The following is a 23,548-nucleotide window of genomic DNA, read 5'->3' on the forward strand; positions in this document are numbered from 1 at the left end:
CTTATGAATTGAATCTGGCTGGCAGCAGAGGGTCGAAGCGGGGATTGTGATGGCTACCTAGGCAGGTAATTATCAACATCCCATGTGCCAGATCTACTTTTTAAGCCCGTGAGCTGCAGCATTAGCATATGCTGGCGCTTATTTCAGGCATCTTGCATGGAGCGCACCTTATAAGTTGTCTCGTCAATTGTCGAATGCGCGGCAAGGAGCAAAAATATGACATGGATAATCGAAATTATAACCAGCGACTCGCTCTGCCCCAAAACCCTACGTACACGAAAAAATCCCAAGCATGATGACCACGGCCAAGGGTTTGGTGTGAAATGCAAATGGTATCCGTATATGCCCCACAAGAATCAATCCATCTCATCTCCAATTGGAAACACTAATAACCATGTAGAAAGCAGCATGTAGATTGCGCTCGCCGGCGTATGTACAACTGATCAGCATTTCAAATGGATGCGCCTCTCATTGTTGAGAACCATCTCTCTAATTATTCTTTTGCTCGTGAGGCGGCGCGCGGGTTGCATCGAGAGATTCCTGAGAGCTTCAAAACAAGTGGCGCGAAAAGACTGTAGACAAGATGTGTTTCCTCGCACACTATCCTCCTTGTGCAGGGATGCGTATTTACGCCTTCCTGGGCCTGCCTCGAGCATTCTTGCCGTCTGTGCCGCGGATCTTCTTGGTTCCGGCTGCTTTCTTGCCAGGCTTCCGTGTGACGGTACCAATCACCTTGTCCGCGACGCCCTCAATCTTGTCACTTAAGTGAGACTTTCTCTTGTGGTGAGTGCCGGTAGTAGAAGCAGCAGCCTTGGTCGAGCCGGCAGGGCGACCGCGCTTCTTGACACCTGCGCCCGTTGCAGCGCGAGACTTGGTAGTGGTGGTACCCGATTTTGATGAACCGGGCTTGCGACCGCGCTTGGCGCCCGTTGTAGTGTTGGTACGTTTGCGCTCTGGGCCAGTGTCGACAGTGAGGTGTACGCGTGGCCGCGAACTGCCAGTGGTGGAGCGCGTCGATGCCATTGGAAACTTTGTTTGTTTACCGTTTCTTGCACTTTCCTTTCCCGTCTTTTGTAATGATAAATTCGTGTTTTGCGGCGGACCAGAACGTTGCGACTAACCGAATGCGACTTGAAAAGGTATTGCACTGTTGATAAAAGAGGCGCGACAGGAATTAGGAATTGTTATTTATTGATTTGCGCACAAGACTATGCGAGTGGGAGGGGCACCTTGACTTTTAAATGTTTTCAGTAAGGACTTGGGGGTTAGAAAAAACCTGGAAATGGATCGCACTGATTGGGATGGCTTTGTCGTAGTGGTACTGATTCCCCGTGTTAGTTGATTAATGGCCTGATGAGCTCCATCCCATATCTATTGGCAGGTCTACCCACCCATATTGCCCAAAGAGGTGAGGCAATGATGTAGATTTTGATTATAAAGCAGTACATGCCCATGTACCATTCTTTTATTTACCTACGTACCTACCTATTGACGTCTGTTGTGCTTTTTAGCAAGTGCTATACCGAGTTGGCAACTACCTTGATGTACTATGATGACGTAGCCAAAACACGTATCAATCTATAGGCTAGACGCGGAGCCAACATTCAAGAAATAACGAGCTACAGATACAAAACAATAATAAGCGTCTTGCACTCCAACATGAAGGCTGTCTCTTCCATTCTAGTAATATGCATGAAAAGCTGCAACGGGCAGGCACAAGTCATTCTTGGAAATTGCATACGAAATGTAGTAAACGAGGGATACTAGTTTTTATTTTCCAACTTATATTTGACATTCTTCCTGCCACAGGACAACCATATTCCCTACATACCCTGACCGCTGCTGGCTCGGTGTAGCGCTGATCAGTAATGTTACCAGAATAGCGGCTGGGCCAAATCAGCCAAGCGTTGCTCTGGACCTTGGGCGGTGATGGTGATGACTTTTCTGAGAGGTTCTTTTGCAGCTGTCCAACAATCACGACTAGCCGGTCCCTTTGAATTTCAAGAGTCCCTTTGTCCCAATCAACATCTATGGATGCGTTGCAAATGTCCCGAGGCATAACCTGCAACGACCTAGCCTTGTTCTGGTTACAAAAGTCTGTCCATTTCAGAATCAGATACCCTGCTTTTCTAGAGTCTCGAGCTCCTTGAGGACAGAGGCTTTGGTAGAAATCTTTTTAATCTGCGTATCCTCCAATTTTTCGCCGCCGGCGTGGCGCATCTCCAGGTCTTCAATGGCACGAACCTTTTTTTGCAAGCTCCTGAGCTTCTTTGCAGCTGGGTTCTGGCTACCAGGGGAGAGAGGGGACTCGACAATGGACGGAATCTGTGCAGTCTGGACCTGGGGGTTCAGGGGAGCGCCACCATCGCGCACGGCGTATCCTTCACCATTGCGCGCCGTGTTGCTGCGGTTGCGGCCCGGGTTGTTACCGCCGGGCGCGTTGTTCCGCGAGCGACTGCGGCTGTGCTGGTGGTTGTTGCGGTTACCTCGGCGTTCGGGGCTGCGGCCATCGTTACCAGCTGCGGCACCCTGCTCGCTAGATGGGGGAGCAAGACCACCCGCATTACCGTTGGCATCATGACCCTCGCCACCTTGCTTCTTTTTGTTGTTACGCTTCTTCTTATTCTTTTGGGCAGCCTTGGAAAGACTGTCGTCGCCATCAGCTGCTGGGGCAGCACCAGGAACAGTGCGGGCACCAGAATCGATGGTTTCAGCACCAGGCACTTGGCGGCGTGCACGACCAAAGCCATTGGGTCCAATATTGGCTGTTCCGTTGCTCATGACATGAGCGGCACCACCCTCATCTTCACGTCGGAAGTGAAGAGGGGTAGACATACCGCGGGCACCGGGAGGGCGGTAGGCGCCCACGGGCTTTGACGGTGTCTTGACTGTGCCCAAGAATGCGACTGCGGAGGAGTGCGCGACAGGCAGAGGAGTCAGAGGATCCGCAGTAGGAGTATTCTCTGGCAGAACCGGACGCCATCCGACGGTGTACAGCTCGGTCATATCCTCATTGTACATGATGGTGCCGCTGACGTGCCAGAGTTTGATTCCATTGTCAACACGGAGGCGCGGGGAGGTGGTGGCTGTCATGATGTAACGGCTGTCTGGACTCCACTGACAGACACTAGGATTACCACTTTCAATGGTGCAAATCTTTCGATAGTCCTTCTCCAGGTCGTAGACGTCGATCTGACCTGCCAAGTTTCCAAAGCCGGCCACCAAGACAAAGCGACCGGTGGGTGAGAAGATCATGGTGTTGCGTGGAGCAATCTGGAAGGAATGCATGGCGACGGCGCGCTGATTGAAGATGGTAGTCTTCGAGGGCATATAACCGTAAATGACTCCAAATTCTTTGCCGTTGGGTGACCAAGACACATCATGGATCGGACCCTCCTTATCCAGGGTAATGCGAGCGTCAAAGCCACCGTTGGCATATAGGAGATACAGGTTAGTCTCTCCATAGTAGCTCTTGTTGGACTTGTCCACTTCGGTTTGTGCCAGCACAATCAGTGCCGTTCCCAAGCTGTTCCACTTGAGTTGGACCTTGTCGCCCTTGAAAAAGGTCTTTTGCGAAATCGGGTTCGTAAACTGAGGAACGTTGTACACTCGGACGCTTGCGGGTTGGCCCTAAAGGTGTCAGTAGGCAGACTCGTGGTTGTAAAATTTCAACATACCTTGCGCTCAGGAACAAAGACGGCAACGTTGTGGCTCTTGCCGGGAGCAATGGCAAAATCAGTCACACCTTCGACCCGCAGCTTGTTCCAAACAGTTCGGAGATCGTGGCTTTCAAAGAACTGCACCTCATTTGTCACGCTACGAGCGCAAAACTTTTCGTCAGAGGTGTATTGCAGGTTCCAGCCCGTCTGGGACTTTTGAACAAACTGTCCAATGGGCTGCTTCTCGGCGCCTTCGGTCAGCTCCTCAACGGTACGCCAGATCTTGAGGTTCTTGGTGGCATCACCGGCCTCGTCCTTGGCAGGGCGTTCCCAGGTGCTGAAATAGGTACCCCTGGGGGAAAAGGCGACCTCGAAGACATTAACGACGGTGACGGAAGTGAAGACATGACCGGTGGTGGCATCAACAATGCCGACACGGTCGCTAGTCGCCCAGGCAAGGTAGCGGCCACAAGGCGAATAGACACAGCAACGCAAGTTCCCTTCCGGCTTGACGAACTCGGCGAGAGGCTCGTAGGCAGGCGCGGCATTGGTGACGCCAATGGCCTTTTGGGTTCGGTAGGCAAACTGCAGAGGATTCGCCATGACTAGTCAAAGTCACAGATGCAATTTGTGGGAAACTGTAGATTGAGGGAGGGAGGTTGTTTCTTTCGTAAAAAAACGTTCAACTGTCTTGTGGCAATTGTCGGCGATTGCGAGATGCGGATTGAATTTTCACACAATGGAAAGCCTAGCACTGAATTGCAGCTGATGTAGAGAGAACACCAAGACGCGTGGCAATGCGGGCTTGAGTCGTGCTCGAGAATCTCTGGTGGTGGATCGCAAATTGGTCAAGAAGCTCGGCGGTGGCGGCGAGTTGAGGGTGAAGACAGGAGAGACAAGGCAATGGTCGATCGTATTTAGCTAAAAAGCAATCGAACCAATCTCTACCCACGTGGTTGTTGTCAGCGGTGATTCTGTTTTCGACTTGTTCGAATCGGACAGTCCGCAGGAGTTATTCAGTGTCGACTGGGTTGGGTGCGTAGCAGAAACGGAGCAGTCGTGGGGTTTTCGGTGGTGAAACTCTGATGTGAATAACAACAGCACGAGGGGCCGAAACGTCAAGCGTGCGTGCTGGAAGGATCAAGTAAAACGTTTTTATTGAGAAGAATGGAAGGGAACACGGAGTCGCCCAGAGGGATCTGTTGACACGGGGCCAATGGGCTGACAAGACGTGATGTTGCGGAGCGTGCAATGGGCTGGGGGAAGAAAAGGAAGGGGAGAGAAGTCAAGAGTTTGACCCTTTGGACCCAATGCTGACACTTTACTTGGTTCGTGATTGGATTTTTTTTTTTTTAACCCCTTCTATCCATGATACACTTTGCAGCAGCTGCCACTCAGATGCACCGCACGGACATTGCAGGTGGCTATGCAGTTTATGCAGTAATTGTGCTATAAATATGCTAGCTTTTATGTTATGCTTGCCTGAGTTCAGGACCAATAGGTACCCAGTCTTACCAGACTTGTTCACATTTCTAACTTACTGTCTGAATGAGAATCACCATAAAATAAGTTGAAAAGTCTCAACACTGTTTATATGAATTTCAAATTATTCACATACTACTAACATTAATGTATCCTAACCTACAATAACAATCTCCCGCCCCCACCTCGATTGTGTGCCTACATACATTCCCTGCATTCCTTGCATACATCAGTTGGTACGACATTGTTTCAATCCATCAATTCTATGTTCATTGCTGTTCATTAAGTAAAAGTGAGGTGAGGCATATCTCTGTAGATTCAACCCAACATGGATTACGTATGCATGGCCGTGTTTGTTACCAGCTAGTACATGCTGTCAAGCATCAGGTAAGCATCAAACTTGTATTACTCGGCTACAGGTGTACTAATCGCAAGCACCTTGTCACTCAAGCATGTAAACGTCGTCTGACATATTTAATAACAGCAACGCAATGCACTGCCGACAGAACCAATCCTCGACCGATCCAAGGAAATGAAAATGGGTAGGCTCAAGTCCAAGCCTGCACAAGTAACCCCAACAATAACTCTCCAGGAACATAAGCAAATTCAGGCCGACTTGTTCCAACATTTAAGCAGCAGTCAGAGTGAATTGGAGGTCATCCAAAAAGGTTGCACCGCCAAGACCCGGATTTGACGCTCTGTCTGTGAAAACGGTCACGAAGCGGACGCTGTCTAGACCCTGATAAGTGTTGTCGAGAATGATCTGGGTCATGTTTGAGCTCAAGCGACTCGTGGGTCGAAACGACAACTGCTGTCCCGCGACTCTCTGGCCATTCCTATACCCAGCAATGGTTATGGTGCAGCTGCCAGCCAGGTTGCCAAGGATACAGCCATAGTAGAATGACTGCAGGTCAAATGTGCCGCTGGAGCCACTGTACTTGCTCGTGATGTAGGGGTAAGGATCGCTCAATCTGTCGAGGTTGCCAAATGCCAGCACATTTGGGATTGAGTGAGCACTGACGGCCTGGAGCGGTCCAACTTTATCGTAAACCTCGGCCAAGCCTAGACATGTAAGTAAAAGTCGGTTCACAGAGGTAATATGCGTACCCATTCCCTTGTAGTAGAGACCCTGAGAGGGCCCAAAGCTCGCATTCACGAGGTTCAGTCGCACGCCCTGAAGACCGCCATCAAAATTGTTGAGTGTCGCCGAGACGATTGTCGCGACAGAGATAATCAAAATAGTAAAGAACTTCATCTTGATGGTGGAAATTTGAACGTTGCAATGATGCAATTGTCGCAATTTGCAATAAATCTTGTAAACGAGAGACTAGAAAGTTGAAGAGTGATGATTTCTTATTTCCTTGGAAAGTCGAGTTCTTGTCAAGTATTTATAAAATTATAGCTTCCAAATGCATTTATCCTGTAGAGGCAACAAGAAGATTATACGCAAGACTGAGGTTTAAGGTTGCAGCATATTGAATCTTGTTCTGTCCCAACGATGAGACTGAAACAGTCGAGCCATGTGCTTTGAGCTACACAAAATCTCCACATGTCTTGCTTGCGTCATGGTCTTTTTGGCAAACCATATCCATATACTTCTTTTTTTCAGCGGAATGGCTTGTCTTGTAAAAAGTCAATCCCTCTAAAGACCTTCCACAGAGCTTCTCTCGCGTTTCGGCAGGCAGCCTACGTGTCGCATCGAAACACTTATCCACTGGTATTGGGGTGGAATAAACCTCCAACTGGTGAATAATAAAGATTTGTTGGATTATTGCGAAATCTTGATGAAATGCGACAAGCAGATAAGTTTCGTCGAATTGACACTATTACTCCTACCGCCATGTCGTGGATCTTCAAGCAAGACTCGATGTGAATGAATGTGAATTTCTCCAACCCGAGTTGATAATATCAATAAATCAACATGCGGTCTAAACCTGGAACCTGAGCTATCACCCGCCATGACGATAAGATGACATTTCCTGGCCATTGATGCCGTCAGGGCTTTGAAACCACCAGGGGTGCCTCGGTAACATGGTTGGAGATGTTCTATTGACAAATTAGAGTTTATTTCGCCGAGCCGCACTTGCAAGGCAAGGCTCACCAAAGAGTGTTGGTCACGCGATCAATGATGCGACAAACGCACCAGAAGCTGTCAGTTTCTCACTCGTCGCCCTAGGGTAGGCTCAAGACTGCTCAATTCAGATTATTGTTGCAGGGAACTGGACAAACATGTCGTTGCTGTTATAACTGCGCAACTATAATAAGAAAGTAATGCTGGAATTAAGCTTGAATCTCTTTATGAATTTGTCATAATCAATTGCCTACTGATTCTTTGTGTATGAAACAGGGAAATATTCATATTTGCAGACGCATGCTAATACGCATTCTGTCCACCTACATCAAATTTGAATATGTTAGCAGCTACCGGTTTCATACCTATTCAAATGAAATTTATCTGCTCGGCCGCTTTATTTGGTGCTTCTTGCATGAAAGCATTCCAGCCCAGTCAAGTGCTGCGTACCCAAGTTTTCCACAAGCTCCTTTGCCGAGAATATACAATCATGTACACCAATACCTCTATAAGAATTCCCAGCCACGCGCAGTCGCCCGTGGAAATGGTCGAGGAGACAACTGTGAAGATCACTCATCCTCTCGCAGTGGCCAACGGTGTATTGAGGTATGACGTCGATACTTAGTTTCGCCAACGCGAGAACTGGGTCCTCTGTTATATGCAAGTGTCGTTGCAGTACTGATTGAGCCATGGAAATGCCTTGCCTTTCACTTGGTAGTTGGCTTTCACTCTTCCCAACCCACCAATGACCGCCAAAAATGACTGTGATCTTTGTGCCTGTCGAGGGACCAATATCTTGGCCAGGCATTGCATCGGAATCAAATATGATGCCCAATGCCTTCTCCGGATTCCAGTGCAGCGGAACTGACCTAGGAACAAGATACCCAAAGCCTCTATAAGGGCTGTTGATCTGCGATTTGCCATAGCAAAGAGTCACTACCATGACCGTTGCAGCTGGGGTCTCAATATTGGAAAAGTCCTGCTGATCCGGAAGGAGTTTTATTAGTTGTTTCAATGCTATTGTAGCAACAACACAATCGTAATGTGTTGATTTTTCGCTCTACAAAACTTTTAGCAGAGAATGACACAGGGACGTGATTTCCATGGAGGCATTGCAAAAGGGGTCTCGTGTGAGCGTGATTGTGGCGATAGAATGCCAATTGTCTTGAGATGGTATTTCTTGGAATGGGTGCCTTCATTTTCCATTTACCGGAATTGCTCACCTCAGTTCGAATTTTGTGTGCTCCTGATTCAATATGGACCACGCGCTCGTTTGTTCTGATACGAACATTGGGCAACTGTTGAAGTGATTTGTACAGAGCAAGAGTCAACGACTGTATGCCGTTTCGGAAGCTGAAGACACTAGCGTCGCACAAGCTTTTCTGAAGATCTACATTCAAACCGAATGGTGCTCCAAAAGGCGTGGAACAGTCATCAATCACAGGTGATTGCCGTTCCACCCCTCTCGGTTGACATCGAGCTTTTTGGGTTTTGCCCTTCGCCAACATTGCTCTTAGCACGCCACCAAAACCGAGCAATGGTCCGAGGTCTTTTCTGCGCTGTTCGGCTTGCTCTTCGAGCCTCCACATCCTAGGCATCAAAGCCTTCATGCTAAGATTATCGATATCCCCGGCATATAATCCATGTATGATGGCCGACATGAAGTTGTTTGTGAAATGGTGGCCCCATCGGCGGGTTACAAATTGCCCGATTGAGTCATCGTCAAGACCTTGGGGTCTCCGCGCGGTCATCATGTCACGGAACACGCCGGAGACCAAATGGGAGAACAGAGGCTCTGTAGCGATGAGCCACGCATAACGAACCAATCGACGAAGACCAAGTGTTGATGGTGCTGGTACTGAGGCCATGTTTCGGCGGATGACTGAGCTGTTGAATGCTGGAAGGCCAACAAGATGTCTCGGATACATGATGTAACGATTTTCAGCAACTCGTGAACTGCTGGGCACAGTGAGTACCTCGGACGCTAACCCAAGAGAGTTTATCTGTACAATTAAAGAGACTCAGCAAGTAAACGCATATCGTTCGCAACACAACGGGAAATTTGACAAGCGATCTGGCTCAGCGTGACCTACAATCTCATATGTCACTGACGCTCGGTCAGCATTGGCCCGTAGAGTTCTTGGCCCTCTTTCGCAGAGAAATTGAATACCATGGTCCGCATTCGGCATGCGAGCAGTCACTCGAGTAGACTCGATGGCGCCCCCAAGCCGTGAAGATGCTTCGAAAAGTGTGATGCTTGCAGATGGAAACCTTTGAGCGGCAAAGTAGGTAGTTGCAAGCCCAGTGATGCCGCCACCAATAACGGCAATGTTACGGGACGAGGCATGCCTACGTGTAGCAAGACAAAGAAGCCGAACAGACCAGTGCGACAGATCAGGTAGCCTCATAAAGGTCTCTGCACGTAGCGGGTGGGTATTTCTGCAACAGGATTGAACGATGAAAGCTGTCATTGCCACAGCGTTACCAAGTCAAACGAGTATGCTTTATTGGACTTGTAACGACTCGATGCTGATTCTTTCTCTATCGGATGAAAGGCTACTTAAAAGTCAATGAAACAAGCGTGGTAATCTATCCTGACAAAATAGTTCTATGATCAGGCCTACTTGTGAAAGTTTTTCAAGCATCCATAAGGATGAATACAACGTACAAGGCGTCACGAAAGTGAGACTATTGTTCTTGTCACCAATTTATCTGATAGCGTCGTGCAACATTATACAGTCCCTGTAATTGCCCGTTTGACTGTCTAATTGTTCCCGCTCTCGGGTAACTTGACCGAGGGAGAGTCGCGGACTTGTATCTTGGAGATGGTCACATACGTGCTCCCTGAGAGGATGACTACCGGCAATTCAAAATGAGGTTGTTTCATATCACGACTCTCCAATATCTTGAGTTGGACTCTTCAAGTCTGCACATTTATGGAGACGTGGGTATATAAGGAATCTTTGCAAGCTGTCAATCCATGCTTGAAAGACAACACCAAGAGCCAACGTCTTTACAGTCCCTAAGCACATTATGAAATCAACTAGATGCCTCATCGTTTCCGGCTGTGCTTATAGCACAGCCAATCTGATCAGAGCGCCGACGCCACTGGCCACATTGACCCTCACAATTCCCACCCAGGGCACAGCTTTTACCACGACGGTTTCAGGCTGCGAAGCTGACAATACCAATGTTGATCCTTTTGCGGTTGTTGCTATTCCAAATGGCACCTTCTACCCTGGGACGCAGACGTATTATGTCCCTCCACAGGCGAGTGCACAGTCAAGCACTTTTGTAAATTATCAGCTCAATGCGACAGAGGTAATTATCATTACGCCGTTGGAAGGAACTTGCGCGCCTTTTCTCCCGCCCGAGACCGCGTCTGGTAGCGAACCCGCATCTGAACCCACCGGTCAGCCTGAGTCCGGCAACCCTGATGCATGTCCCCTTGAGGGATGTTCGAAGCTTGTCAATCAGGGTGCTCGCAAAATTATCGATGCGCTGAATCAGGTGACAATTCTTTCCCAAAGTCTTCAGGCCGCTGCAAAGCAAATAGGACTCAAGCGGGACAACAAACTTGTGGCTCGGTACCCTCTCGGCGATCTTCTGCGAGGTCTACGTAATGTGCCAACCTTGCTTACGTCAATAATTCCTTATGTCCAGTATGTATTACCTTGACCAACAGAAAAGTTTGCCGAGTTATAGCTAACGATGAAATAATCCAGAAACACCCCAGCCATTCCTCCAGGGTGTGATAGTGACACGGTCGTGGTTGCTCTTATCGACTTTGTTCGTGTACACCAGGCCTTGTTGCAAATTCTCATTGGTAGATCGAGCCTCTTGTCTTCTGGGTCAAGCTTTTCTGGCCTTGGTGGCAAGGCAGAGGTCGACAATCTGCAAGAAGAGTTCAAAGAGTACAACCAGCTCCAGGGGAGTGAAAAGTACCCAAACCCTTTCGGGGCTATTATCGCTGGTCTCCTACGTGGAATCGAGTCTGTAGTTGACAACATTGCGTTTGGCTTGATTGGACTTATTCCTACGCGCGACGCGTGTTTGAGACAGCAAAAGCTCAGTATCGATGGAACACTGAACGACGCCATTGAAGCTTACTCTAGTTGAGCGGTTGCGACGGAATCAGACGCTTCACTTCTAATCGCTCTTTTCAAATGTTGGCCAAGGAAAGGCTCGCTTATCGGTGTATCGTGGCGTTTAGCTCGGGAACGGGCGACCAGGCCTTGTGTACAGTCACTCGCTTTGCAAAAGTTTACATTAACGGGGATTGAAATGGAATTCTCCAAGTAAAAGCACTCTCATTTGATGATTCTCAGCAGAGCATAGTATCTTGTAAGAATTCGAATGCATATTGCTCAGCGTGATGTGAATTTCCAATTAAAGTACAAGGTACTGCCATGGGAAGATGGACTCTAGTTGAAAGTCAACAAAATACAGGGTTGGTAACCTTGTAAAATCAGCTCGCCCCCTGTAACAACACGTAATACACGAACCTTGTGCATTCTTCGAGGATAGAGATTTACAACAGAATACTGCAATACATACATTTGGGATCCTACATGGAGTATAAAAGACAGATCATTGAAAGAAAACTAGGTTAGTTATCCGGCAAAATGCAACCGTGAATATGATACCTAAATCGTGCATCCAATAAGAAATGTGGCTGAAGAGTAGTACACTAGATGTGATGATCGTGATCATAATCAAGAAGGCCCCTTTGAATGTCTATCTCGACTTGAATCTAGGTGCCGGAGCCGCATTAGCCGACTTGAGCATCAAAGCGCCTCATTGAAATGGGGATGAGCTACCATGTATTCCACCAGCTTTGTCACTACTGTATGGCTTGTGAATTCATGCAAAAAGGACTGCTCTGATGTAATAATTATTCAATTGTGTTGCTATTTATATGGACAAGAGAAGATACTTGGTATTTCCTGCCCGAATCGATTAAAAATTATCAACATGCACTTTCCCCCTCAAGTTTCACAACTCCAAACACCAGCTCAGTCAGACTCTCTCAGCAAAAGGCTTTTTGTGATTATGCAATTTATATGTATCATTACGAGCGCACAGTTGTCGTCTCGTAATCTGTCGTAGTTGTCGTAATAGTTTCCGTCTCCTTGACCGTCACAGTGACTGGCCCGACGAATGTCGACCGGGGAGCAGTGGCCTTGGCGCCACCATTTGGATTGATGGTGGCTCTATCGATGCTAGATGTCTTGCTGGACTTATGAATTGGGATGATTTCGAGGCCAGTTGGTGTCGTGTCGGGAGAAGTGTGTGACAGTGGTGTGCTTGATTGCTCGACTGCTGTGGTTGAGCTGGTTGTATCTGCATTACCAGTGCTCGTATTGGAAGGAATTTGCTCAGACTGAGACTCTCGGGAACGAGTTTTTGTCGTCAAAGTGGTTGATGTTGCATAAGTCTGGGTAGTCAGCGGTGCCGTGCTGATGGTGACGATGATCTCGCTCGTCACTGTTGTCGCTGGGGGTACCATGGTTACTGTGATGTCGTTTGAACCGCTAGTATTGCTGGAAGTGGTGGAACTGCTTTCGGATGCGGCCGCGCTGGAGGACACGGCTGTGCTTGACAAGGTATCCGAGGTACCGGCAGTAGTAGTAGGCCCAAGAATGCTCGCTGCCACAGCTGGGTCATGGCACCCAATTTGAACACCAGAAGTCGTGTTCATCGGTAGTGCGAAGCACTGGGTGTTCCCAGGGCATTTTGTTATCGCGAACACGCCAACGGCTGTGCATTCGCCGATATCGCCTTTGATACATGCTGCCTGGTTCTGTTGACAGGCGGAATTGTAGGTCAGAGTTTGAAAGACAGAATTGTACTCGATAGCCTGAGCGAGATTCGCCGCAAACACATCAGCAGCTACTGTAGTACTAGAGGAAGGAACACTTGTAATCACAGTTGGTACATTTGTGTTGACGTTTCCAGTTGGAGTGATTGCAGCAGATGAGTTTAATGATTCGGAAGCTTTCGACGAAGTGAGTGAAGATGCAGAAGAGCTACCAGTTGACACAATCGTGGTTGTGGGCGCACTATCTTTATTGGTTGATGATCCTGCCGCCGCCTTGGACGAGGAAACAGTTGTGGTTGTGAGTGAAATTTGACTCGAGACCACAGACGAGCTGCGTCCAGTGCTTGATGTAGTGGGTTTGCTGGTAAAGGGCGTAACCGACGTCACCAGATTACTTGTGGCTGAATCAATGTTGGAAGAGCTGATACTTATACCACTCTTGGTGCCAGTGGCAATTGTAGAGGCGCTCGAGGACTGGCTTGTATTGCCCGTCGCAGGTCCACTTGAGCCCGACGCAGCACTAGAAGTGGTGTATGTGCTTGTAGTCGGGCTCGATGTTTGAGGTAGTTCCAGTGAGCTTGAGAAAAGTTGTGATGAAAAGCTGCTCAAGGCAGATGATGCAGAATAGATGGAAGAGGTTTCGACTAAGCTTGCAGAATAAGTCGAGGTGGGAAGTCCATGCGATGTAGTGTCAATAAGGGTGAATTCTCTGGAAACAGATGTCGTTGATGATTCTGCGAGTTGCGAAAAAAGTCCACTGGCTGTTGATGCTAAACTAGAGCCAGTACTTGTTGATGATATGAACGACAAGGATGTTGTGCTTGATTCGGGCCCATTGTCCGACCTTGGTGCCGTTGTCGAGGAACGGCTTGTTGTAAAAGGCAGATTCGAGGAATAGAGGCTCGGGGCGGTGGACAATGTCGAAACTTGCAATAGTGTCGATGATGCATCAGGATTTGATTGAGTGTTGCCCTCGGTGCCTTCTATTATGGTCGAGGACTGGATAGTAGACGCGGTCGTCAATGTAACAGCAGATGGCAGAACTGATGCTAGGGCCGAGCTGGCACTGTATACTCTTGATGCGGCATCACTCGACTCGTCTCGCTTGATCCTGTCTCATGTTAGCCGCGGTTAGGACATTGAATGCGCATTTTCTTTTACCTCTGTCTCCGGGAGACGGCTGCAGAGCCCCCAGAAAAAAGGAGAATATTGACAATGATGGATATCCGCATATTGTCGATCTTTTCGGTATCGAGAAGAAAAGCGACGGCAGGAGAATGACAGAAAGTGATTGGGATGAACGTGGTTTTTGGTGGGTCAGGATTATTATGTGTCCAGCACTGAGGGAGAACTCTAGAGGCACGACATGTTACCCAGATGTGTGCCACAAAAGAAGGATATTTGATCAAAGAGATACCGGCTCTCAATCGGACCTTGACAATGACTTGGATGCTCTCGACACACGAGAATCAGCACAATACAGACAAAGGAAAAGGAACAGGCGCGGGACGTCGACAGAAAGAGAACAGAGACAAGACGCTATTAGCGGTGGCACAGCGAAGCCGACCATCTACCCTCTTGTATGAACACTGACACGATTACGAGCAGATTCGCGCAATGCGAGGCAGGCATCGGCTAGAACCGATCGATCTGGCCGATTCAAAGTTACTTGGGCAAAGGCAGTGCGGGACTTTGCACCGGGATGCGAATCATTTCTAGCCAGAGCAAATGAAAAGACCCATTGCGTTGGCCTTGTCATTTGCAAAGCTCTTGGTGACCTCGTCTGGTGCGCTGCCAGCCAGGACCATTGGGTCTGAGGCGCCGACCGCAAGGCAGCTCCGGGCTCAGGGATATCAGTAATAGGAGCAATTCGACGACATGTCAAGTGGACATTGAGAGGTAGACTGGCACCACTCGATTAAGCGCCCTACTGCCATTGAGAATACCTTGGGCCGAGTTTCCAAGAGTAGCAGATTCAGGCGCGCGTCAAGATATAATTGGCAGAAGTGCTTTCCGGGGCCCTAGCTTTGGGAAACCCCCATCCAATCGTACCGGTCACGCTAGCACAACCTGAGCCCATCCAACGCCCTGGGCCTGGGTATTAGACATGACCCCTCAAGCCTTGGGCCACGTACCGAATAACACGCCTACAGGACGTCCGACTTATTATTACCTACATGTACCTTTGTCAAATTTGGATAAAAGAGAATAGGTGAGTAAGGCATCAAAATATTGGACATCTTGCACAGACCATACTTGAATGTCTCGTCAAGTTTCCTCCAGATGGCGCCGGTTACGGCAAGTACATACCTATGTACCTAATAGGCGCCTCGCCCTTTCCAGAGTGGACGTGCAACCTCGTTTTCGCCTAGGTTGTAGGCTGGGCTGGAAGCAACCGACAAGCTAGGTCTCGACCCACCTGATGAAGGAGGAAGGAGGCACGGGGTATAAAAGGTGTCGAACAAGCGCACATGTGCATATTTGCAGACGGCTGTGAATTAAAACATTTCCTGGTACAAATGAGGGTGATTTCCAAGAGGCATTTCAATCTTTTCGGCTTTTACCGCTCGTTGATCTAGTGGTGCCAAACAGAATGGCACCTTACCCAAGGAGCAGGATGTAAGCAATAAACGCATTTCCAGTTTGCAATATTCACCCTACCGAAGAACTTGTGAAGGCAACAATCAAATGCAACCAACACACGAGGATGCTGCAACTTGTCAAAATGTAGGAATAAGTGGAGCGCTTCTCTACACATGTATATATCTTTGACCTTCCAGCCTTTGTTGGATGCGAACAACTCAACTAATACAACAACTATTACCCATACCTATTATATCCTTTTATATAATTACCTTATTGAAATCTCTCTCATCTCGGGATGGACCCTGAAAATCATGTCACGGTACCACTGCAGCCACCTTGAATTCTTGTCATACGAGCTTAATCACTTATCATTTTTCATCTCAAAATGGATATAAACCTCGGATGCAAACCAAATGACTCACCTTTATTATCAGAAAAATTAATATTAAAGTCACGGTTAGCAGCCTTTTGCCTTTTTAATTAGCTAGCCCCGGCCTTTTAATGGATTTGTGCATTTAACATTAATATTTAGCTAATGATCTTAAAGATTTTATTCTCGTAAATTTCGTTTGAATATTCGATAAAAGTATTTTCATTTTCTCTTTTAAACTAAGATTTTAATTTTAAAAATTATATATAAATAAATAAAATTATTTATAATTTTATGAAATATATATATATTTCAAATAGATAAAAGCATAATCATAATAAACTAAAAAAATTAACAGGAGAAGTAAAGGTTAGAATAAAGAAAGTATTAATGTCGCCTTGCTTATAAGATTTAACGGTGGCAAGCGGGAATTTATCAAGGGCCATATATGCCATTATACAACTATGGGCAAAGAGCATGCTCGCGATCATTGGGAAACGATTACGAATTAAGACTTATATGCCCACAAAAAGGGACCGGTGCTATGCAGTTTCTATTATGACAAAGTCCACAGCCTCGCCATTATTACAATAAGATAACAAGGTGCAATTAATCGTGTTATGATTATTGTTGTTAAGTAAAGAAGAGGTCAAAGGATGAATGGGAAAGCACTGAAATTCTAAAGAGTCGTGGGGTTGAAAAGTCTTGCTTAAGAAAAGCAGGTACGAAAATAATTATATTAAGCAAAAGCTTAAGTCTTATATGATATCAAGTATCACGATTCATTCAAAGGCAAGGACAAGTTAATCATAATGGAGCAATTTTCATAATTAATTAATTTAAATGAATATTAGAGTCATCGGGTTAAAATCTTAAGAGGGGGGTGGCCTTTTATAAATGTCACAATGTAATCATATAACGTGTTAATATCAATTATTTTATAGTCATTTATCAGACTCGAGTGATCACATGTCGGTTAGTTTCTATCCATATCACCACTAAATCGTAGCATATAACAAATGCCTCGATGCAAGTAATTAAATTGAGCCCCACGGGCATTAATCGCCAGATTTGGCATTTCTCGGTGTTTTATATACTTTATGCTGCAATTACAGTCCATTGACTCGTGAAAGGGGCACTGATAAGACATATATGACATTAAAGTGTAAAATTGTAAAGATTCAAGTCCTTGGACATCAATCAAGGCAATTCATTCTTGTCGTTGTCGTCGAGACTCCAACGCTGCAGTATTGATCACAGATTTCTCGTCGTGCAGCATTTGCACCTCGCGCCATACCTTATATCGTTTCGATTGCCTTGATGAATGTCTTGTGTGTCTAGCCTACTGCTTGTCTATGAAGCTGGTGCTTTTGCGGCTGGGAAATTTTCAACTCTCTCCAAAACTTCCACCATACCTTTCACCATTCCCATTACACATTTCTACACTTTTAACGCATCATCAATCGGCGTTCGATACTCGTTTGATATTGTAGGATTTTCCAGCTCTTCTCTCACGTTGCCAGTGGCGTCTGCGGCATCAGGGCATATTGACGGCTTCGCATTACACCCACCACTCATCACTGACCAGTCAATATCGCAGTGTCTACTCTTGATCGACGCGTCTACATTCGAGGCTAAGTTTTTTTTTTTTTTTTCATTTTTCTGTCGGTAAACAGGCACAGTTCTGTGGTTTCCAACCCCACCCTCACCCTCACCCTCACCTTTGCGTCAGACAGTCATTGACGTTGCCCAAGTCTCTTTACTTGACTTTTTCGTACTTTGTAGCTCATTCTACTTGAATACTCCAAGGTATGTCCCTTTTCTCGTTTGCAGTTTAGGCAACCTCTAGAAAACAACCTTGAACCCCACCCCTTTCCAATGCACGTGCAGCTACTGGGTACCTTCCAATCTTTCACCTTTTCGCATTCATCACCTGTACATTCCATCTTGACACATCACAAGGCCTGTTGCATTTCCTTGTCGCATTGTCGGCTCTTGGCCCATATCACTGTACTCTTTACCTTGCGTCGAGCGGTTATTGACGCTGTCCAAGCTTCTCTATTCGACATCACCCCAAACGCTTCGATACTCTCAAGGCAAGTCCCGCCGCTTCCGTTGTCCAGACTGAGATTTATCTAACCGGTAAATTCACTACAGTGTCCATCTACGCGCTCCAACGCCATGTCAACGGCAGATCCGCCGCGTGGCGGTGGTCGTGGTCGTGGTCGTGGTCGTGGCGGTGGCCGTCCTCGAAAGGAACCCGAGGTGCCCGAACATCTAAGAGGTCAAGACACTTGCTTCTGCGACCGCTGTCGCAGAAATCTCCCGAGAGATCAGTTCCTCCAGCCCGATGGACAGAGCGTATTCAAGACCTGTCAAAGTTGTCGGGACATTAGAAACGCAGGCAATCGTCGGCGTGAAGAAGAGCGACAACAGCTACTTGCCCAGCAACAACTTGCTCAACAGCAGCAATTTGCCCAGCAGCAATTTGCCCAGCAGCAATTTGCCCAGCAGCAATTTGCCCAGCAGCAATTTGGTCAGCAACAATTTGGCCAGCCGCAACTTGGTCAGCAATACTTTGGTCAGCAGCAATTTGGTCAGCCGCAACATGGAGTCATCCGCACAGCTCGAGAGGCTGAACTTGGTTCTCCCGAGCATCGTCGCCGTCCATTCGACCAAGGATACCCCGAGCCAAGTCAACATGTACGTACCCCATTCCCTGCACTTCTCTCCATGAAAATATGCCTAGTCAATTCGTACATCTCTCGAGATTTCCACATGATCAAGAGGATAACAGAGGCTGACCTGTATCTCTGCCAGATGTACAATCAACCGTCATATGGCCAGCAGTACAGTCAACATGGTCAGTATTATCAACAGCCATACGGACAGCAGCCGTATGGACAGCAGCCGTATGGACAGCAGCCGTATGGACAGCAGCCGTATGGACAACAGCCGTATGGACAGCAGCAACAACAGCCATACGGACAACAACCACATGGACAGGATCCCTTTGGCCCGGCCTATCCTGGTGACATGAGGGCACACCAAGGACCACAGCCGCTTCATCCCAACGTGGCTCTGCAGCCACAGAACCAGAATAACCATGAGCTCGATTGGTTTTCCTGTACCATTTGTCGGGTACCTCGAGCCATGAATGCCGTGGAACGCATCCGAGTTGAAGGAGCGCGACGAGTTTGCATTTATTGTGCAAATGATCTCGGAGTTCACATGTACGAAGAAATGCGCTGGTGTATTCAAGGTCATCATTCCGATCACAGACGCACCTTCATTGACCTCCACTACGTGGAGCATCCCCACTGCTTTCGTCACGGTGTTGCTTTGCCTCAGCCAGAAGTGGTCCAACAACCAGCGCTTGTCGGCAATCTTCAGGACTTGGCACTGGCGAATGAATTCCATCGACCCACCGGTCTCGCAGCAGATGCGTCTCTGGTTCGCGAGTTTCAAAGAGTCATGAACGAGAACCAAGTATCTACATGCTCCCGTTGCAATGTGTCATGGCCGAATCTAGAGATTGGCAGAAATGACATTTGCAAGCATTGCCACGACAAGGATGATGCCAAGCCCAACGAGGTTCATTTCTACTCTGCACTCAATCATCTGAAATATGCAGACGTGGACCTACCCGAGCTGACACGAATCGAGGAAATGCTGATTGCTCGGTACCAAGTCTCGACCGACGTATTTCAGCTTGACAGAGGCAACTGGCATGTAGGCATGCTGCCGCTGGAAAAGGTGGAGGAATGCAAATCCCTTCCCGGTCGCATTCAACATTTACCCGTGACCGTCATTGTACCGGCAAATGTACATGTCAATGCCGTGGCTCTACCCGATTTTCGAGTCCGACAGAACCACATTCGCGTCTGGCTAGAGTACCTGATGGAAAACCACATTGTGTACAACGGCATGCAAATTGATCTAGAGGCATTGAATGCACTGCCCCAAGATGGCAATGTGATGGACAGTGTCCATTGCATCACCTGCGAAACTCGCAGCGATGCTGCTGTCGACGAGCAACATAAGGTACAGCTGTCTACGGTGCCCGATCTGGTTGTGCCAGTTCGACCCATTGACATTATTTGCCGTCGCATCAGCGAATTCGATAGGACTGCCTTGATTGTCGCTGGAGCCTTTCCCACGCTGATGCCCGACGGACATGGCGATCCCAATGAACATCGCCAGCGTCCGATCAGCGACGTTGACTTTGTCAGGCATGCCCTACGACAGGCAAGCGGCAAATTTGCCCGTCATTCGCGATTTGCACTATACATGTTTAATCGAATCACGCGTCGACGTGTTTCGGGCATGTCTGGTTTCTATGTCGCCAATGTCCATCCCAAAGATTCTGTGCAGATTGAGGACATTCAAAAGGCATTTGAAGGAGACTCTGTCGAAGGACGAGCGCTGCTGAACCACCTGTGCCGGATGGCAATCGAATTGACGGGCACCAGACCGTACTGGCTGTCGCGACGCAACGAGCTCGAGTCTTTTATTGACATGCTGGATTGCCCCGACATCTTCTTGACGCTGTCTCCTGCGCAAAACTTTTGGGACGACCTGCAAAAGTTGATGCCCACGTACGATGAGTGGCGGAACGCGTCACCCCGGCGCCAGGTTGAAATTGCTAGGCAAAATGTCGAGCAGTATCCACACATTGCCGCCTGGCACTTCCAGCAACGCTTTACCAACTTTCTCAAGCTGGTGCTGGGACCCAAATTTTGCATCACAGATCATTGGTACCGATACGAGTGGCAGTCAAAAGGTGCCCCCCATGTACACTGTCTGTTGTGGTGTAAAGGTTCGCCGAAGTTTGATGAGGACCAAGAGGCTTGGGTTCATCATTGGGGTCTGCATGTCAAGGCCACCAAGGTGGACGATCACCCCATTGCAAATGTCTTGTCAATAGCAAATCTTCCCATGACTGACAATAGTCTGAGTGCCGTGCTCTCCACTGTTCAGTTTCACCGATGCTCCATGTACTGTCTCAAGGACAAGACGTCGACGGTCAATCGCTTGAGCAATGAAGAGTATCTGCTACAGACCAACATGTCCCTTGCCCCTGGTACCCTTGATGTACTGAGAGAGTCGGGAAAACGGCTGGAGAATTTGAAGTGTCGGTTTTACTACCCTCGCCAATCTACACTACAGCCCAAGGCGGACTTGTCTCTAAACGACAAGTATCCCATGTTTGTGGCCCAGCGCAATGATTCACAACTGGCACCCTACAATGGTACCCTGGCCGTGGGTTGGCAGGCCAATCACGACATTACCCCTTGTACTACATCGCATGCAGTCAAGAACTATATTGTCAAGTTTGCCGGTCGTGCAGAGTCCCGATCAGAGTCCCGATCAGAGTCCCGATCAGAGTCCATGGCTACCATGGCGAAAGAGCTTCTCAAGGACGCCAACGAGCAACGACCCTTGCACGATTTTGCCAGTCGTTTTCTCAACAAGCTCTTCAACGACCGCGAGTGGACGCAGCAAGAGATTCTGCACCAGCTTTTGGGTCTCCATGTCATGGGTGCTTCGCGAGAGGCAATATATGTGGATTGTCGACTACCGACTGATCAACCAGCAAAGTTCTCGTTGCGAAACAATCAGGTCAATCAGCAAAAGTCCATCTTGGAAAAGTACATGAAACGACCGGTAGCCTTGAAAGATGTCCCCTATCGAGAATGGCTAAGCGATTATAAGGACAACGTGCGACGCCTATTCGCACAATCAAGGGTCCTTATTTACTTTCCGCGATACACGCAACAAGAGGCTCCAGAAGACTATGCGCGCGTTAAATTAATGCTGCACCACCCGTTTAAACATCTTGACGACCTCAAAAAGGTCAATGGCGTTGCCTACGATACATACCAAGAAGCGTATGAATTTTGCATTACCATCCACCACTCACATCCTGTCGACTTTTACGATGCCGTACCCCTTAAGGATCGAAACGACATTCAAGAGTCTTGGGACGATTTAGATAAAAAGGGATATTAGAAGGGATGCTAAAAAAAATATCGAAAAAAGAGTTAAATTTAAATTTTACTTTTATAAATTAAATTATATTATATGAAATTGCCTTTTAAAGACCTTTTAAACGCGAGTTTTTTAATTTAATATAAAATAAATTTTTAAATAAATTTAAATTAAATCAAATTAATATAATAATTTTATTATTTTTTTACCACTTTAATATAATAAAAATTATAAAATTTTAAATTTGTAAAAAATAATATAATTCTTTCTAATTTTTTTTCTAATTTCTTTTTCTAATTTTTTTTTCTAATTTCTTTTTTCTATTTCTATTTAGTCGATTCCACTAACGGGACGTGTGACCGCTTTGTCTATTTGGCTTGGAGAATTTCGGCCCGGGGACGGTTTGTATAGAAGCGCTCGCAAAGCATGTTTCTTGATCTCGCAAGTGCTCGGGTACCTCGGTCGGAACGTGCCCAAGTTGATTGCCAGTGCAATTAGCTTGGCCGATCAAAGCAGCAGCTCCCCGAGATATCGGAATACTCTTAGCGAAGAACAATCTCTGCCACGCCTGCTTCAACGGTTAGTAGGTCGTTGCTCTTGTCATTTCCTAGATATGGCTTGCCAGCGGCACTAGTCAGCAATTTTGCTGCCCTGGGCATCAAAGAAATATATCCATGGTTATGGGTCCCGGTCTCCTGGGCGGGTCTAAGGACCTGGTTCGACCTGGTTCCTCGCCAGGACACATTCTCGGGTATGTCACATGGATATGGTTGCATAGACTCCCTGCTAATCATATACAGATTTGCTCATGAGCTCAGCGTCTCTTGTACGGCAATGGATACGATGCACTCGACACGACGCCTCGAGACCTCGACGCCATGAACTTGCATCTCCGAGAGTGAGTCGAGTCTCACCCATCGTTTGGGTTTGTCTCTCAAAAGTCACTGCGAATACAAGTTTGCCAACTCTATCTAGCCTCCACGTGTCCTGTCGAATCGCTGCAAATGGATCGCCAAAGTTTGCAATTTGCCAACCATCAAGCTCAATTCGACTGGCTCGGCATGCAGGTGGATTGTGTGCAGTCGATACCTACCACGAGCGGGGAGCAATCCTTTTCCTACATGCCGACTGTCTAGTCTCTGGCCTCAAGAAGTAGACCTTGACAAGATTTTTGAGGACAGGTCCTGTAGCCGACTGACATTTTGGGATTTCAAGTGCTCCCAATGATCTTGGCATGGGCTCTGTCAACCCACGAAGCCCAGGGACAACACTGGAGCGAGTCAAGGTCGAGGACGAGACCGACTTCATTCGTTACTTGAAATCCCTACCCACCGTCACAGAAGAGACCGCCTTTATTCGCCATTTCAAGTCCCTATTACCGATGGGCTTCGCCCGTTCACCAAGCCCAGGACGAGATCGCCTTTATTCGCTACTCCAATCCCTACCCACCGTCACAGATGAAACTGTCGAGGTATTTGACAGAGGAGACCGACTTTATTCGCCATTTCAAGTCCCTACCTACCGATGGGCCTTGCCAGTCCACCAAGCTCAAGGACAAACACTAGAGC

At 47.6% G+C, this 23,548-nt stretch overlaps 8 protein-coding genes across 8 annotated transcripts; 3 read left to right on the forward strand and 5 right to left on the reverse strand.

Moving 5' to 3' along the window:
• Positions 1 to 627: 627 nt before the first annotated feature.
• On the reverse strand, positions 628 to 1,023 carry PFICI_14419 (uncharacterized protein; the record flags this gene model as incomplete). Its single annotated transcript, XM_007843000.1, has 1 exon — positions 628 to 1,023. One exon carries the CDS (start codon positions 1,021 to 1,023, stop codon positions 628 to 630), a length of 396 nt encoding a protein of 131 aa, XP_007841191.1.
• Positions 1,024 to 2,112: 1,089 nt separating this feature from the next.
• Positions 2,113 to 4,262, reverse strand: PFICI_14420 (uncharacterized protein; the record flags this gene model as incomplete). The annotated part of the gene is made up of 2 exons (XM_007843001.1): positions 2,113 to 3,630; positions 3,678 to 4,262. The coding sequence occupies 2 exons, from the start codon at positions 4,260 to 4,262 to the stop codon at positions 2,113 to 2,115; spliced, it is 2,103 nt and encodes a 700-aa protein (XP_007841192.1).
• Positions 4,263 to 5,769: 1,507 nt separating this feature from the next.
• PFICI_14421 (uncharacterized protein) lies at positions 5,770 to 6,396 on the reverse strand (the record flags this gene model as incomplete). Its single annotated transcript, XM_007843002.1, has 2 exons — positions 5,770 to 6,203; positions 6,249 to 6,396. 2 exons carry the CDS (start codon positions 6,394 to 6,396, stop codon positions 5,770 to 5,772), a joined length of 582 nt encoding a protein of 193 aa, XP_007841193.1.
• A 1,213-nt stretch (positions 6,397 to 7,609) lies between these two features.
• On the reverse strand, positions 7,610 to 9,683 carry PFICI_14422 (uncharacterized protein; the record flags this gene model as incomplete). Its single annotated transcript, XM_007843003.1, has 3 exons — positions 7,610 to 8,272; positions 8,436 to 9,215; positions 9,306 to 9,683. 3 exons carry the CDS (start codon positions 9,681 to 9,683, stop codon positions 7,610 to 7,612), a joined length of 1,821 nt encoding a protein of 606 aa, XP_007841194.1.
• Positions 9,684 to 10,245: 562 nt separating this feature from the next.
• Positions 10,246 to 11,331, forward strand: PFICI_14423 (uncharacterized protein; the record flags this gene model as incomplete). Its single annotated transcript, XM_007843004.1, has 2 exons — positions 10,246 to 10,874; positions 10,938 to 11,331. 2 exons carry the CDS (start codon positions 10,246 to 10,248, stop codon positions 11,329 to 11,331), a joined length of 1,023 nt encoding a protein of 340 aa, XP_007841195.1.
• Positions 11,332 to 12,283: 952 nt separating this feature from the next.
• Positions 12,284 to 14,265, reverse strand: PFICI_14424 (uncharacterized protein; the record flags this gene model as incomplete). Its single annotated transcript, XM_007843005.1, has 2 exons — positions 12,284 to 14,144; positions 14,195 to 14,265. 2 exons carry the CDS (start codon positions 14,263 to 14,265, stop codon positions 12,284 to 12,286), a joined length of 1,932 nt encoding a protein of 643 aa, XP_007841196.1.
• Positions 14,266 to 18,170: 3,905 nt separating this feature from the next.
• PFICI_14425 (uncharacterized protein) lies at positions 18,171 to 22,001 on the forward strand (the record flags this gene model as incomplete). Its single annotated transcript, XM_007843006.1, has 1 exon — positions 18,171 to 22,001. The coding sequence occupies one exon, from the start codon at positions 18,171 to 18,173 to the stop codon at positions 21,999 to 22,001; it is 3,831 nt and encodes a 1,276-aa protein (XP_007841197.1).
• Positions 22,002 to 22,660: 659 nt separating this feature from the next.
• PFICI_14426 (uncharacterized protein) lies at positions 22,661 to 22,862 on the forward strand (the record flags this gene model as incomplete). Its single annotated transcript, XM_007843007.1, has 2 exons — positions 22,661 to 22,731; positions 22,781 to 22,862. The coding sequence occupies 2 exons, from the start codon at positions 22,661 to 22,663 to the stop codon at positions 22,860 to 22,862; spliced, it is 153 nt and encodes a 50-aa protein (XP_007841198.1).
• Between the last annotated feature and the right edge of the window lie 686 nt (positions 22,863 to 23,548).

The sequence above is a fragment of the Pestalotiopsis fici genome (genome assembly GCF_000516985.1).
Source record: "Pestalotiopsis fici W106-1 unplaced genomic scaffold PFICI_Scf_13, whole genome shotgun sequence".
Classification (NCBI taxonomy): domain Eukaryota; kingdom Fungi; phylum Ascomycota; class Sordariomycetes; order Amphisphaeriales; family Sporocadaceae; genus Pestalotiopsis; species Pestalotiopsis fici.